Raw genomic sequence first — 15,728 nt, forward strand, 5'->3', positions numbered from 1 at the left:
AGTTGTTTACAAAACTTTTGAGGAGGGTTCAATATGTGTTTTAGACAAGAAAAAAAACGCTTCTCAATAAAGATGAGCATAATTGTCATTTTAGAAGTTAGTCTTTAGAGCTGAAGCTTTTGTAATTTAAAGTGTAAAGCTTGACTAATCCATCTTATTTTATTTTAAAAAGAGAAAACACTATTGCTAGTAATGGGAGTATCACTCTGTGTGGGTGCGAACACATATGTTCAGTGGGACTCAAAACACCCATGCAGGGTACAGAGTTGTCCCTCACTGATTTTGCCCAATAACACTGTGAATTTGATAATAAGCTACCAACACTTCGAAGTCCTACAGATGCTCTGAAACAATATAAACAGCTTTTATTTGAATATCTAATATGACAACTCACTCTAATATCATGGGACTTACTTTGTTCCACCAACATTAAAACCTCACATTCTAGAAATATGGTTTGTCACCTCATCAAAAATAGATACTAGATGGTTAATTTGAATGTATTTAATGCTGTTGAACTATACACTTGAGAATGTTTAAAATGGCATAATATGTAGCTAGAAAAAACAATGAGATCATGTCCTTTGTAGCAACATGGATGGGGCTGGAGGCATTAAACTAAATGAGATAATTCAGAAATGGTAAATTTAATACTGTGTGTTCCCGCTTACACAGAGATGAAAGCAATAGACCCTGAGGGTTGAAAGGCAATAGGCAGTTTTCAAGCCTCACCTCCTTCCCAACCTCTTTCCACTTGTGGTGAGGTTGGGAAGGGCATGGGGGTTGAAAACTTACCTATTGGGTACAATGGTCATTATTTGAATGATATGTACAGTAGAAGCCCAATTCCCATCATTATGTAATATATCTATATAAAAAACCTGCATGTGTACCCTCTGAATCTAAAATAAAATAAATGAAAAGAATGGGTAAAATGGTAAATTTTGTGTTATACTGTATACATTTTGCCATCACTAAAAAAAAGATAGATACTTGGTCAAATAAAATGTAAATGTATTCTATCTTCATAGATCATTCCCTTAAAATTTCTGTTTAGTATTGACCCACAAGCAAAGCAAACACAGCAATAATTCTTTGGAAACTGCATGTAATTCTTGCAGGCCACTAGGATTCCACTTTGGGTGTTAAAATGGCTATTTTAATACACAAAATGGCATGGAATACTATGCAGCCATAGAAAAGAATGAAAGAATAAGATCATATCCTTTGCAGTATGTCCATTGTGTATTAGGCCACTAGGATTCCATCTTATGTTTTGAAATAGTCATTACCATATTGTATCCTGGTAACAGAAAAGAGACATTGAACTCTCAGAGAGAGTTTCACTTCTAATCAGAACATAGAGCATAGAGCATAGGTTCGTGCTGGAAAGAATCAGCTCATCTTTTTGAGAATTCATTTCATAATCTTTTTCACAGTAAATGATAATTGGATAGTATTCTTCAATAGTTGTAAAAGTATATTTCTTCAACTTTTTAATATTGATTATTACAAATATTAATAAGCACTTATTCTTTGCTATGCACTGTTCCACATATTTTGCATTAACTCTTTTAATCTTAGCAACCTTATGAAGTAGAAGCTAAGGCTATCCTTAAATTACAAATGAGGAAACTGAGCATAGACAAGTTAAGTGATCTCTCCAAGTCCACACAATTTGTAATAGACCTGGTGGTAATTTTAACTATCTTTTTTAAATGGAAACTTCTGGATATTTGTGCAACCCCAAACTTCAGTGTTCAATGCTTTTGTTTATTCACTTGTTATTAAAAGGAAGTCAGTGATTCTTGAACATCTTCATGTATATTATGTCTTTTACTAACAACAAATTACAATTTCTTCCTTGCATTCTTACAGGGCATTTTACTTGGACAAGTCAAATTCACCACCAAACTCCACATCCAAAGCTGCCTATGTAGATAAGGTAAAAATAGATGATTGTATTTATTGGTGCTTTTTATTTATATATCACCCTTAATTTTTCTGTTGTTCTTTAGCAATGAGTAATTTTAAATATTTGTAGTCTCTAATTCCATTATGTCCAAAACAAAATAATATTTTAGACTATTCTTTAAAGGCTATACCAACTGTGAATTTTAACCCATCTAAAAGGATTTTACTAAACATGTTGAACTTGATGTTCATCCCTTTCTTTCTGCAGCTAATGAGGCCTCTCAATACTTTGGATGAACTTTACCGACTGGTAGCCTCATTTATCAGATCCAAGCGCACAGCTGCCTGTGCAAACACAGCTTGCAGTGCCTCTGGTGTTGGACTGCTGTCAGTTTCCTCGGAGCTGTGCAGTAGGCTAGGAGCCTGCCACATCATCATGTGCAGCAGCGGCGTGCATCGGTATGTGACCTTCCTGCCTTGCTTGCATCTTTGTTGTATCGCATTTTATTTGGTGGTTTTTGTTTACATTTTGACTTCACGAAATTAAAATGAAACATTCGAAAGACTCAGGTATATTTAGAATGAGATTTTGGACATTTTCCGGATTTAGTTCTTGTATTTTCAGTGGCTATTTAGTCATACAAATGAATGCAATCCCACCTTTATATCACTGTGGCCCAAAATCTCATCATATTTGCATTTATATTAACATATTTGCACTTTAGGTACAAAATGTGCATTCATTTTATTCGCTATAGGAATTTGTTTAGTGGGAGCTGACTCAAACTAGCTCAACAAAACTGGTTTTCTCACTGCCTTTGTTAGACATTCCACTATTTAGTGGTTATAATCCTTACAACCCAAGTATTGTGAGCTAGATGCTGCTTGGAGTTGCAACTGCTTTCTAACTCCTGGCAAAATTATGGACCAGGAGCTCACACAATGTGCTATTCCAGAAAACATAAGGGGAAATATTTGATGACTCCTTTCCAGGTGGTTTATTGTAGGCAACCGTGATCTGTCTGGGGCAGCCAAGATAGGCATATAAATTCATGTAGCTACATCAGACATAGACTCAAAGTGTGAGTGGGAATCCCTGAGTCAAGTTCCTCTTCATAATCATATGCTGTCACCTCTCCATTGCCACAAGGAAATAGAATCATGTAAATGGAAATAATAGGACAGAATTTTAGTCCTTGTTTTAATCTAAGTAGGAAGCTAGTCTGTGATGAGACGGTCTCTTCTTAGTACTAGGCCAGTTTGATTTTGAGGATGGTATTTACTTATTGATTCAAATTTACTTGGCACTTAATCCATGCAAAGGATTGCAGTCGGTGCTGTTGGCTGTATAACATCGTAAAGCGTTCATTTCATAGACATAAAGCATGAAGATCAAGCAACAAAAACTTTCAAGAAATATTAACAAAAATAACATAATGATAAATACACCCCCCTCACACACACACACACGCAGACACAACTAAAGAACAAGAAAACATAAATGGCCTAGGAAAGTTACAGCTAAAGAGTAAGCTTCAGAAGGAGAATAGATCTTTGAGATGGTTAGATCTGGGAAGTCTTCATGGAGAAAGTGATATTTGAATTGAGTTTTGATGGATCAGGTTATACAGCTAGAAAAGAAAGAAAGGTCATTGAAGATAGCAGCCTCTCCTTCTGGAAAGCTCTATTTTGACTTGAGATGGCCACGTTCTAGTTTTCAGGCCCTATGCAGCATGAACAAGCTTATGAAACATAACAAGACTATTTATCTAAAAAGAACATTAAATGTTTGTAGTTGACAAAATATGAAGAATTTTTCACTTTATTTTCATTGCTGTATACTTTGCTCTCTATTGAAAGCTTATTAAAAGCTTAATTAAAAATATTTTCTGTATCTGAATGGATCAAATCTTTAAGAGATTTTTGCTAGGAAAGAAGTGGTATATTCCTTCTGATAAACTTATGTTCATATGGTCTGTTCCTATTCATCATTCATTCATTCATTCTGTAAGTATGCATTAAGCACCAATCGTTTGCTAGCACTATTCTAGTTGCTGGGGATACAGCAGTGAGAAAGTCAAGTCCCTACCTTCAAATAGTATATATTGCATTGGGGGAAAATGATTGATAAACAAATATATAATGTGGCAGATGGAATAAATCCAAATAAGAACAGAAGTCAAAGCAATCAAGGAAGACAGGGTAGGGAAAAGATAGGCAGATTAAATTAGCATTAATGTCTAGATGTTTTAATGCCAACCTGAATCAAATTGGGGGGTGGTAGATTTGCAATGGAGGATTTCATAAGACACACTGGTATAAAATGAATGAGAGGTCATGTGCAGTGACGCATGCCTACAATGCCAGCGCTTTGGGAGGCCCAGATGGGTGGATCACTTGAGGGTAGGAGTTTGAGACCAGCCTGGCCAATGTAGTGAAACCCCATCTCTACTAAAAAATATAAAAATTAGCTGGGCATGGTGGTGAGTGCCTGTAATCCCAGCTACTTGGGAGGCTGAGACAGGAGAACCGCTTGAACCTGGGAGGTGGAGGTTGCAGTAAGCCAAGATTTTACCACTGGACTCCAGCCTGGGCGACAGAGTGAGACTCTGTTTAAAAATATATATATGAAGGAGTGAGTCATGCAGATATCTCAGAGAAAGAGCATTGAGACCATAGAGACCAGCAGCTCAAGTGTCCTCAAGTGGGAAATTGCCTAATGTGTTAAAGCAACAGCAAGGAGTCCATTGTGGCCTCAACAAAGCATCATTGCCTTGAGTGTTTGTGCTCTTATCTTACCCTGGTACAAGATTATAGTTATCAAAGGTCTGAATACACTGGAACCAAGGGGGTGCTTCAGACTTTGAAACTATAAGCACCTACTCTTTTTTTTTATTCATTTTTTTTATTCATCTAACAAATCTTTATAGACTATCTGTTACATAATGGAGAGGGCTGAGCATGGTGTCTCACATCTGTAATCCCAGCACTTTGGGAGGCCAAGGCAGGTGGATCACTTCAGGCCAGGAGTTTGAGACCTACTCTTAACTCCATATTAATTTATTAAAAGGTAATGCGGTAATGCAGTTAAATCTGCCATTTAACCCTAGAGACCATGACTAATTTGTCCAAATTATTTTCTCAGATGTTCCACAAGCAATTTTAGAATTAGACTGGTGTTGTGTAAGAAAAATAAATTGATGTCCCACAGCTATTTTATACTTGCTGTATGCATTGATTAGTATGTTAGAATCACAAGGGACATCAACATTTTAAAATATTTTTACTTTCTTGATATATGCAATTCAAAATACATATAGTTTTAGTTAATTCATGTCGCAAAATTTTTACCAAAGTGTAGGCACCAATGCCCCATGATAGGGGCAGAATTTAAGGTCAAAACTATTTGAAAATTGTATAGTTTTACTTTTCTATTATGCAGAATAAAATGGGGAATGTAAAATAGTCTTTAATTTTTCAGTGAAGGCTATGCCTAGATTTTTCATCATGATAAGATATGTACTAGTTTATGTTAGGTTCCAGAATCCCCCAGAAGGCTGTTCCTATTATATCCTTTAGTTATTCTAATTCAGACAGCTAGAGAGGAATCCCAGCAGATCCACACCTGCATGCAACATTGAACACTGAAGTTCACCCTCAGGTTCTGACAGAGGGGAGAAATTCACAGTATGTATCAGAATAAATATGACACAAGCCATTTTTATAATTTACTTTTAAAATTGAAATGAAACATAGTCAACAATATAGTATTCACATTAGATAGTCACTTTCCTGCCTTTTCTGATCTTATTGGGCAAAAAGAGGATCTAAAGTGTTTTTTAAAAACTATTGAATTATATTGCATGTGTTTGATACTAACGGGAAGAATGTGTTTTTATCAGAATGAAAAGGCAGATTTAATTAATGTCTAGATGTTTTAATGCCAATCTGAATCAGATGGCAGAGCTATATACAACAGTGAATATGAGATTAGTAGGAATAGATTTCAAGATGAATTATTAAAATCTTCCCAAAGCATTTACCCTGATTTTGTTTTTAGTAAATTATCTTTTCTAGGCTACTTTTTTGTGTGAATGACAAGTCTCCGGATGGACTTTTCTTGTCCGTACTCTGCTCAACCATTTGCTTACGTTTAATGTCATTATTGCTATTAGATAGGAGAAGAAGAGTAGGCTGGAATCTTTTGAGTTGATCAGATTTTTGCCTTTTAGTTAATATATATATATATAATATATATATATGATTAAAAGGTAGTTAAAAGTATAGAACTGTTTCTATTCTGACATCCTTTTTCATTTTCATTTTGCACCATCTCTAGTAACATCTATCAAACAACACACATCTGAACATAGCTTTATTAATATAGTGTCATGGTTTATTTGTGCTGCTATCAGAAAATACATGATACTGAGTGATATGGTTTGGATCTGTGTCCCCACCCAAGTCTCATTTTGAAATGTAAATCCCAATGTTGAAGGTGGGGCCTGGTGGGAGGTGATTGGATCATGGAGTTGAATCCTTCATGAATGATTTAGCACCAACCCCAGTTTTCATGAGATCTGCTTGTTTAAGTATGTGTGGCACCTTCCCCCTCACTCTCTCTTCCTCCTGCTCCAGCCATGTGAGAGGTACCTGCTTCCCTTTCCTTTTCCACCATGACTGTAAGTTTCCTGAGGCCTCCCCAGAAGCAGAAACCACTCTTTCCCATGCAGCCTACAGAACCGTGTGCCAATTAAACCTCTTTTCTTTACAAATTACCCAGTCTCAGGTGTTTCTTTATAGCAGTGCAAGAACAGACTATCACACTGAGTAATTTATAAAGAGCAGAAATTTATTTTCTCACAGTTCTAGAGGCAGGAAAGTTCAAGATCAAAGCACTGGCAGATTTAGTGTCTGGTGAGAGTCCTGGTTTTGGCTTCCAAGATGGCACCTTGAACCTTATGTTCTCATATTACAGAAGAGCAAAAGGGAGGGAAGAGCTCCCCTGAACCTCTTTTATCAGGGTGTTAATCCATTCACAAGACCTCCACTCTCCTGACTCAGTCACCTCTGATATGGTTTGGCTTTGTGTCCCTACTCAAATCTCACCTCAAATTATACTCTTCATAATCCCCACATGTCAAGGGCAGAGCTAGGTAGAAGTAATTGGTCATGAGGGCAGTTTACCTCATGCTGTTCTCATGATATTGAGTCTTCATGAAATCTGATGGTTTTAGAAGCCTCTGGCATTTCCCCAGCTTGTACTGACTTTGTCCTGCTGCCCTATGAAAAGGTATCTCCTTCTTGTCTTCTGCCATGATTGTAAGTTTCTTGAGGTCTCCCCAGCAGTGTAGAACTGTGAGTCAATTAAACCTCTTCCTAGTCTCAGGTATTTCCTCATAGCAGTGTGAGAATGGACTAATACAGCCTCCTAAAGGCCCCACCTCTTAATCCTGTCACATTGGTGATCAAGTTTCAATGTATGAATTTGGAAGGACACATTTGGACCAGAGCATAGTATTTAATAATCTGCCTTATACTTGTAGCATATATGTATATGCCATATATAGAGAGAGCACATAGACTTTCTCATTCTCATTTTTATTTGCTGCATAATATGTCAACCAGTTGTCTACCACAATTAACTAAGCTATTAGTTTAGTGATTTCTTTCTCAATGGAATATAATAAGCTGCAGAGCAGCATCTTTCTGTATGTTGCTGTTCAAATTTCAGTTTTATTTTGTTCAAATTTCAGTTTTATTTTCCATTAACCTAAAAGAAGCCAAACAAAAATATTGCTCAGGTAAAATCACTGTGTTATAAACATTCTTGGTTAATATATTGTTCAGGTTCCCAGAAGAGTTGTCCTCATGTACAGTACACCAGTGGGGTAGGTAATTGTGAGGCACTTTCACCCTTACCATGTCTGCAGAAGGTATTAGAATTCATTTATACATTGTGCTTCCTTACTAGATACACAATTATATTTCCATTGTTCTTTAATTTGTCCTTCTTTGATGAACAAATAAAAGCATTTGATATGTTTTGAAGTTCTTTCTGTACAAAGATTCATGCTATTTATATTTATATACCTGCTTTGCAGGCAGAGTTATTTTTTGCCAAATTGAATCTTTTTAAGATATTGAGTCAGCACTGTGGCTTTTCAAATTTGCTTTTGTACCCATGCCAGTTATTGTGGCAGGCAATCAGAAAGCTTGCTACTGGGATTTCTAAATTTCTTTTATTTCTTATTGCAGCATCCTTCTATTCAACATGGTGTTTTAATTTGTTTTGTTTTTTTATTCCCACCCTGCTAAATAGCCAACTGTTTTTCTTTAACCAATATAAATCAGTAATATAGCAAATGTTATAAAGCCCGAAGCATGACTCTTACTGAATCCAAAAACAAAAATGCCATTTTCCTCCCTCCATGTTCATTTCTGCCTGCTTAGCCAGTAGGAACAAGTGAGTAGAAATTTGCTGAGCCTACCTGAAAGAATAAAGGGTATGTCCAAGAAATTTCTAGTGAGAATGAGAAATCTAGACTCAGTTTTTTCCTGTAATGACTTGTTCCAGAGAGTTTTTGTCTTCATACTCTCTTCACACTGTATTTTTAAATAATAGGTTATCAGTGGTATCAAAGTCTTGGTCTGGCCATGTGGGAAGGTGGGTGATTTGAGTAAAGGCCTCATGCTCTGAATAGCGTGTGATGTCTTTGAATCAAAATGATGGTGATCTGTATATATAAATTACCTGTTATTTTCATGTTTTGTGTCTTTTCCAGGAAACAAGTTCCTGGATTTTTAACTAGCATACCCTGTGGTCTGTCATCTGGTGGGGATTGTTAGTGGTACCATCAAGAAGGCCTTGCTGCATTGGGTTGGAAGGGGTATCACCAGCACCCAGTCCTGGGTGGTATCATAACTATCCTGTATGTAAAGCCCCACACAGGTGTGAGAGAAAGCCTGGCAAGACCAACTCATTACCACTGGTAAAACACGTAATAATGATGACCATCAAGCTAGCGTCTATCCACGTAATCTAGCGTTAGACTACTTAAATATGTAGTAGAAGTTAGCTTTAACATATATAAAGTTTTTTCCCCAAAATGCACTTATTAGTTGATTATTTAGAAATTGAGTTATATTTTCACATTTAGCAAATGCTGCAGACTTGGGTTGAATTACCGAGGCTCTACCGAGCCTTCTTCCATCAACAGAAGCTAATGTAAACTATCTTGTAACTAGAACCCAGGACTCAAAGTTAAAAAGTGAAATTTATAAGTTAAAATATAAAAACAACCAACAAGAAATTTGTATTACCAATATGGTTAATGAAACAATTTTTATTCTAAATGAAGATGAACAGTGTAATGACTCTCAGTTCATATAAGCAATTTAAAATAACAATGTAGAAAATCACTTTTGTTAGAACTTTTAAAGGACTCTTCCTTTGTAATATTTTATTCTGTCATTACCCTGACATCAAAGGATGAATTGACAAATAGGCCCAGATTAGGTAATGCAGAATATTTTTAAAGTAGAGCATTCAAGGTAACCTGTCTTAGGTAATCAAAGAGTTCCCATAGGGCAGATGATGAAGCTGCATCTTTTCTCTACTGTGCAATGAAGACGTATTAAGCAAAAGGAATAGGTTTACTCTGGGGATTTCTATGTGTAGGTTAGATTCTGTGTATGGGACTGAAAAAAATAAAGCTTTCAAAGGTATTAATTTACTTTCTGTGCAAAAAAGTTTTTAAAGATCCAGTAACAAGATTGCAGGAGACATTTGAATTCTGTATCACTAGAAAGATGGATAAATAGATCAGAAGAAATGTTTTTGCTAGCTCGTGATCCAAGGATATTATATAGTACCCAAAATAAGTTATAAAATACATGCTTTAATTTTCTTTTGGAAGGGAAAAAATAAAATTTGTCTTTCTCCCAGGGCCCTGCAATAAAGAAAAATTGTATCCTATTCATGAAAGATTGGTGCCACTATCTTTTCATAAAGATAAATCTTAATTACTCCCAAGTGTTCTCCTCATTATAAATAAATACAGAATTTGAAATTTTACTCAATTGTAAAATAGGCAAGTAAACATTACAATTTATTCTAATTTAGTCAACTAGATAAATAACAGGTAAATTGTTAAAATTATAGGAAGAAATTAAATTCTATAAATATGAAAACGTTTCATTGCATTACTTTTTCTATTATCTTTAATAAAAGTTCTTTATCGCCGGGTGCGGTGGCTCAAGCCTGTAATCCCAGCACTTTGGGAGGCCGAGGCGGGTGGATCACGAGGTCAAGAGATCGAGATCATCCTGGTCAACATGGTGAAACCCTGTCTCTACTAAAAATACAAAAAAATTAGCTGGGCATGGTAGCACGTGCCTGTAATCCCAGCTACTCAGGAGGCTGAGGCAGGAGAATTGCCTGAACCCAGGAAGCGGAGGTTGCGGTGAGCCGAGATCGCGCCATTGCACTCCAGCCTGGGTAACAAGAGCGAAACTCCGCCTCAAAAAAAAAAAAAAAAAAAAAAAGTGATCATATTTGCATGTGATACCATTGTCTCTTTTTTTGCTTGATATGTATCTTGATAAATTAGTATATTGATTCATTTTATTTTAAAATGTAATTCTTTTCTTAAAATTAGATGTACGGTGAGCAAGGATGAATAAAACAGGATTTATGAGAGGGTGACGTCTTACTGCAGTGGTTTCTAGTTCTGATGTCTAGGAATCATGATGTTGGCCAAACATGCCCTGCTTTCAGTACATATAAAAGGAGAGGATGTGAGTGCCTTCCATTATTAGAGTAGGAAAAGTCTAGGTCCTAATATGTCAAACATGTGAATACATAATTAGTTATATTTCATCTGTATCTGCCAAACCTAATTTTACTATTTGAGCTTATTAATAAAAAATAATATTTATATTACTAAGTTTTATTTGTATACACACAGGGATAAATACAGAGTCTACTTTAAAAACGATTAAAAAGGACATGGTTCTTTGTTTCAAGTAAACTGAAGTTATTGTCTTTCCTAAATCTACCAAATTATATTAAAAATAAAATAAATTTCCAGTCATATTCTGGAATATATTACTGAGAGCTCCAAGGTTAGGAGTTTCATAACTACTCTAATAAGTGATGTAAGATAAACTTTCCATCTTCCAGAGGAGGGAAGAAATATGAGCATCTCACCAATGTAAATGACTCTCTTTTTGCAGCATGTTAAGTAAACAAGAAAGCAGGTGGTATGGAGAATGTTTGTATTAGTCAGGGTTCTCTAGAGGGACAGAACTCATAGGAGAGATGCATATAAAGGTGAGTTTATTAAGGAGTATTGACTCACACGATCACAAGGTGAGGTCCCACAATAGGCCGTCTGCAAGCTGAGGAGTAAGGAAGCCAGTCCAAGTCCCAAAACTGAAGAACCTGGAGTCCAGTGTTCAAAGGTGGGAAGCAACCAGCATGAGAGGGAGAAGCAGGGTGGGAGGCTATACCAGTCTAATGTGGCCACGTTCATCTGCCTGCTTTTATTCTGGTTGTGCTGGCATCTGGTTGGATCATGCCCACCCAGATTGAAGGTGGGTCTGCCTTTCCCAGTCCACTGACTCCAGTGTTAATCTCCTTTGGCAACACCCTCACAGACACACCCAGGAATAATACTTTGCCTCCTTCAATCCAATCAAGTTGACATTCAGTATTAACCATCACAACGTTGAAGGAATGACGGAGCGTTCCTGCCCTTGTGAGGTTAATATTAAACTAGTACCAGGTCTTCTAACAGATTCAGGAAGAGTATAGAGGGGTGAGATTTAAATACCCAGGAAGGGAATAATGTAACACCTGTTCATAAAGCATGACTAGCACTCACAGGCAATGGAAGTAGAGAAGGATGGATTCTTCATCCATCAGGGTGAAGGAATAATGTGAAAAGACAGTGCAGAGATGTGCAGCAGCTGTGTGGCTGCAGGTCACAGGAAATCCTGTGCTATTTCTGGATGGTCAAATGAGAGCAAAGCAGTGCTGAGAGGAAAGGGTAGTGACTGGACAGGATTGGAGAGTGGAAGGCTCTGGTTGTTGGGCAAAGGATTTGTGACTCTTTCCTGGAGACCTTAGGAAGCCAATGAAGAGTTTTTAGCAAAATAATAATATGATTAGATATTTTTTTTAAATATCAAAAAAATTATTATCATGGTCTGTAATGGGACAAGGATGGAGGCAGGGAGACAGCAGGATTTTACAGCATTACAGCAAGAGAGCATGAGACCTAGAACTAAGGCATTGTCACAGAGGTTAGAAGGGAAAGGCTAGATGTGCAAGATATTAAATGGCAGTCAACAGGACTCAGTGATTGATGAAAAATAGAGACTAGGGGAGAGGGAGAATGTTCAGTCACAGTTCTGCAAAGGGGCAGAACTGGCAGGACAGAGAGAGATGAGAAGGAACTTTCGAGGGGATTTGGTACACTGTACTGTGGAAGCTAAGAAGTCCCAGGTAGGCTGTCTGCAAGCTGGAGAACCAGGGAGCCAGCAGTGTGGCTCAGTGTAAGTCAGAAGGCCTGAGAACCGAGGAGGCCAATACTGTGAAACTCCTGGTCCAACTGCCGGTCATATTCCTAGGGCCACTGGTGTGAGTCCCGGAGAACCAGGAGTTCTGATGTCTAAAGGCAGAAGAGGGCATCCCTGCTCTGGGAGAGAAAGCATAAAATTCACTCTTCCTCTACTTTTTTGTTCCATCTGGGTCCCCATCCAATAGCATGCTGCCTACTCACATTGAGGGTGAATCTTCCCCACGCAGTCCATGGACCCATGTGACAGTCTTCTTCAGAAACACCCTCACAGACACCCCTGGGATGCTCCATCATTTTAATCAAGTGCCACACTATCTGGGTTTCCCTCTCAGAAGAATGGGCTCTGTGCTTGCTGAAGCATTGAAAAGAATTAGTGCTTAACCAGCTTTTGGGGTATCTCTTAATCCAGCCAAGTTGACAACCCAAGTCAACCATAATAGAGGGGCATCAATGATTCTGACTGACCAGCTTAGAAAGAAGTCAGGATGGAGGGCTGCCATGGGAAAAATATGCATTTTTCTTTGAGGGGATTGTGGAGAGGGTATTGACTTAATCTGTTACACTGTTCACATTGAATTTCAGATGTCCTTTGATGGGTTCACAGTTGACAAGGACACCCATCAGGCAGCTATGGAAAAACAAATATGCAGGTGATTAGTACAGAGAGAGAGAAAGGGGGCTCATAGCTGAGAAGGCTTTACAGAGATATACCTAGCTGGGTTTAAAACATTACTAAGAATTTTTAGGGAACACACTTTGGGTATTAGGAGCAGGTATGGAAATGTGAGAAAAGAATAATCAGTTGCCAACTATGGAATTTTCTGAGAAAAGCAGAAAATCACCAGGGAGCACATAGAGAATATTAATATTTCCAGGTGCTCCACATCCCTGTCCTTGGTGCACCATGATGAGGAAATGCCTCAGGATAAAACAGAAGGATCCACTCAAAAGTGTCAAATCCACAAAGTTCTGTTTAGTGTCTCAGATAAACAGGCCAAAGAGAAAACAATTATGGTTCAGTGTCAAAGAACTGAAGGTATGGATGAACACCACATACTAGACACCTCTTTAAAGTACGTCTGTCACCAGAGAACCTATGAGGAGCAAGAACAGAGTCAAGTTTGAGATCTAGAGAGCAAATGAGAGTGTTGAGGAAGTTCAGGTAGCTGGGATAGATACCCAACATATTCAGTTAAATGCCCGCAACCACCAAAATAGAAATGAAATAAATTGGTGAGTAAATCCAGGCTGAAGAATCTAAAATGTGGAGAAGCAGATTTAAACCTGGTGACTGCAGTATTTAAGGTCTCAACACACTGCTGTTTCATATTCATATACATTCCTGGCATAGGAAATACTTCTCTGAGTGCCTAAATGCTCATTAACCAACCCCAGAAGGTCCCTGATTGCTTCTATGCTAACCTCCACAATGAAACTATGTCAAAGAAAAACATACCTTAATGGGCTTGAATAGAAAGTAATGACGGATGTGGAATGTTTTTGCTTGGCAGTTGATTTTTAAGCTTAGTTTAATGATAAATGCCGAGAACTTTCAGAGAATGTATTCAAAGTGGTAATAGAAAGTCCCATTATCTTTAATGAGAATTTCATGGCGAATTCCCTGTACAGCGCTGAAAATGCACCCCTTCAACTCAATTGCTTTTTTGCCTTAAGATAGATGGAGTGAGTGGAGTATTCAAGGGAGTTCTGCTTCTGCGGCCAGGATCCGACTTACCCCAGCTCTTGCCCACCTCTGCTGCATTCTGTTCAGTTGTTTTCCACAGGGCTACTTTCTGACTGCCTTCCCCCTGCTGTCTTTTCAGTTACTCAGAAACCCTTGTCTTCTAGCCCTGAGCTATGAAACATAGAAACCCAGTATGGTCACAGAAAGATTTCACTAGGACTGTCCTTTTGACAAGTCAAATGATCAATAATATTGAAAGTATTGGGAAGTTATTTCTACAAATTATACTAAAACCTTGCCTGAGTGACTACTGGCTTTTTTTTTTTTTTTTTTTTTTTTTTTTTTTTTGACACAGAGTCTTGCTCTGTCACCCAGGCTGGAGTGCAGTGGTGCCATCTCGGCTCACTGCAGCCTCCTCTGCTTCCCAGGTTCACGTGATTCTGCCTCAGCCTCCTGAGTAGCTGGGACTGCAGGTGCATGCCACCACACCTGGCTAATTATTTTTGTATTTTTAGTAGAGATGGGATTTCACATGTTAGCCAGGAAGGTCTCGATCTCCTGACCTTGTGATCTGCCCGCCTCGGCCACCCAAAGTGCTAGGATTACAGATGTGACCCACCACACCCAGCTGACAACTGGCTTTTGAATTGTATTGTTACCTTGTGACTCAAAGTTTCCTAAAAAGAGTGTGTCAGTATTTAATAATTTATTTTATCTATATATGAGTGGGGTGTGTGTGTGTGTGTGTGTGTGTGTGTGTGTGTATGTGTGTGTGTGTGTAGGATAAGAGAATTTGTTGCTGAAACAAATTGCTATTTGTCCTCCTCCCCTCCCCTCACACACATCAAAGCATTTATGTGTTTCATTTTTAAGTTGCTTCTCTTTTACAGGAAAATAATAACTTAAGTGTTTGGGTTTTTCACATTCCCACTGACTTGTAGCAATTTTCTCAAGACTTTTGCTTGTCACCAAAGCCTTGCTCAGGGTGAATAAGGTAGGAAGATCAGTAGGTAAACTGCAGGCCTTTTTGTATTTATATTGCAGATACTCTGCCTATGTAGAACCGTAGTAGCCATGTGGGGATTGATCAGTATTTTACAAACTGCAGTAGTCCTCAGGTGTACAATTCTTCCTCCGTGGAAGGTAATAAAAGGGAATAGGGAAAATATAACTGCACAACCTTAGAGAATTCATTTCTTCAATCAGGTGCTTCATTCTAGTTGTCAATAATAGACTTTTCACAGTGGTGCTCTATAAAAGTAATTAGAAGCCAGAAAAAATGTGATCACTACAGGAATGAACACACTTCACATAGAACAGTGCATTTTATATAGAAAAATGCAAATCTCTAGTGAAGCAGGAACACATCCTCCCTTCAATTTATTTTTTACTACATGATCGCTTTACAATCAATATACTTACTGAGCATGCTTCAAATCTAGTTTCCTTTTAATCATGAACTCATTTTAGTACAATGAAGTCTACATTCACAGTGAAGTAATTTGGACTGCCTGAATTCATCTCTACCAAAACAATGCATTTAA

General features: G+C 37.7%; 1 protein-coding gene across 1 annotated transcript in view; it reads left to right on the forward strand.

Moving 5' to 3' along the window:
- The window catches only part of PREX2 (phosphatidylinositol-3,4,5-trisphosphate dependent Rac exchange factor 2), a 306,754-nt gene that overhangs the window by 252,365 nt on the left and 38,661 nt on the right, over positions 1 to 15,728 (forward strand). The window contains exons 36-37 of the mRNA XM_003942900.3: positions 1,879 to 1,945; positions 2,183 to 2,373. Of these exons, the coding sequence (XP_003942949.1) occupies positions 1,879 to 1,945; positions 2,183 to 2,373 (258 nt within the window). The remainder of the gene's footprint in view (positions 1 to 1,878; positions 1,946 to 2,182; positions 2,374 to 15,728) is intronic.

This window comes from Saimiri boliviensis, chromosome 15 (assembly GCF_048565385.1).
Source record: "Saimiri boliviensis isolate mSaiBol1 chromosome 15, mSaiBol1.pri, whole genome shotgun sequence".
In the NCBI taxonomy this organism is placed as follows: domain Eukaryota; kingdom Metazoa; phylum Chordata; class Mammalia; order Primates; family Cebidae; genus Saimiri; species Saimiri boliviensis.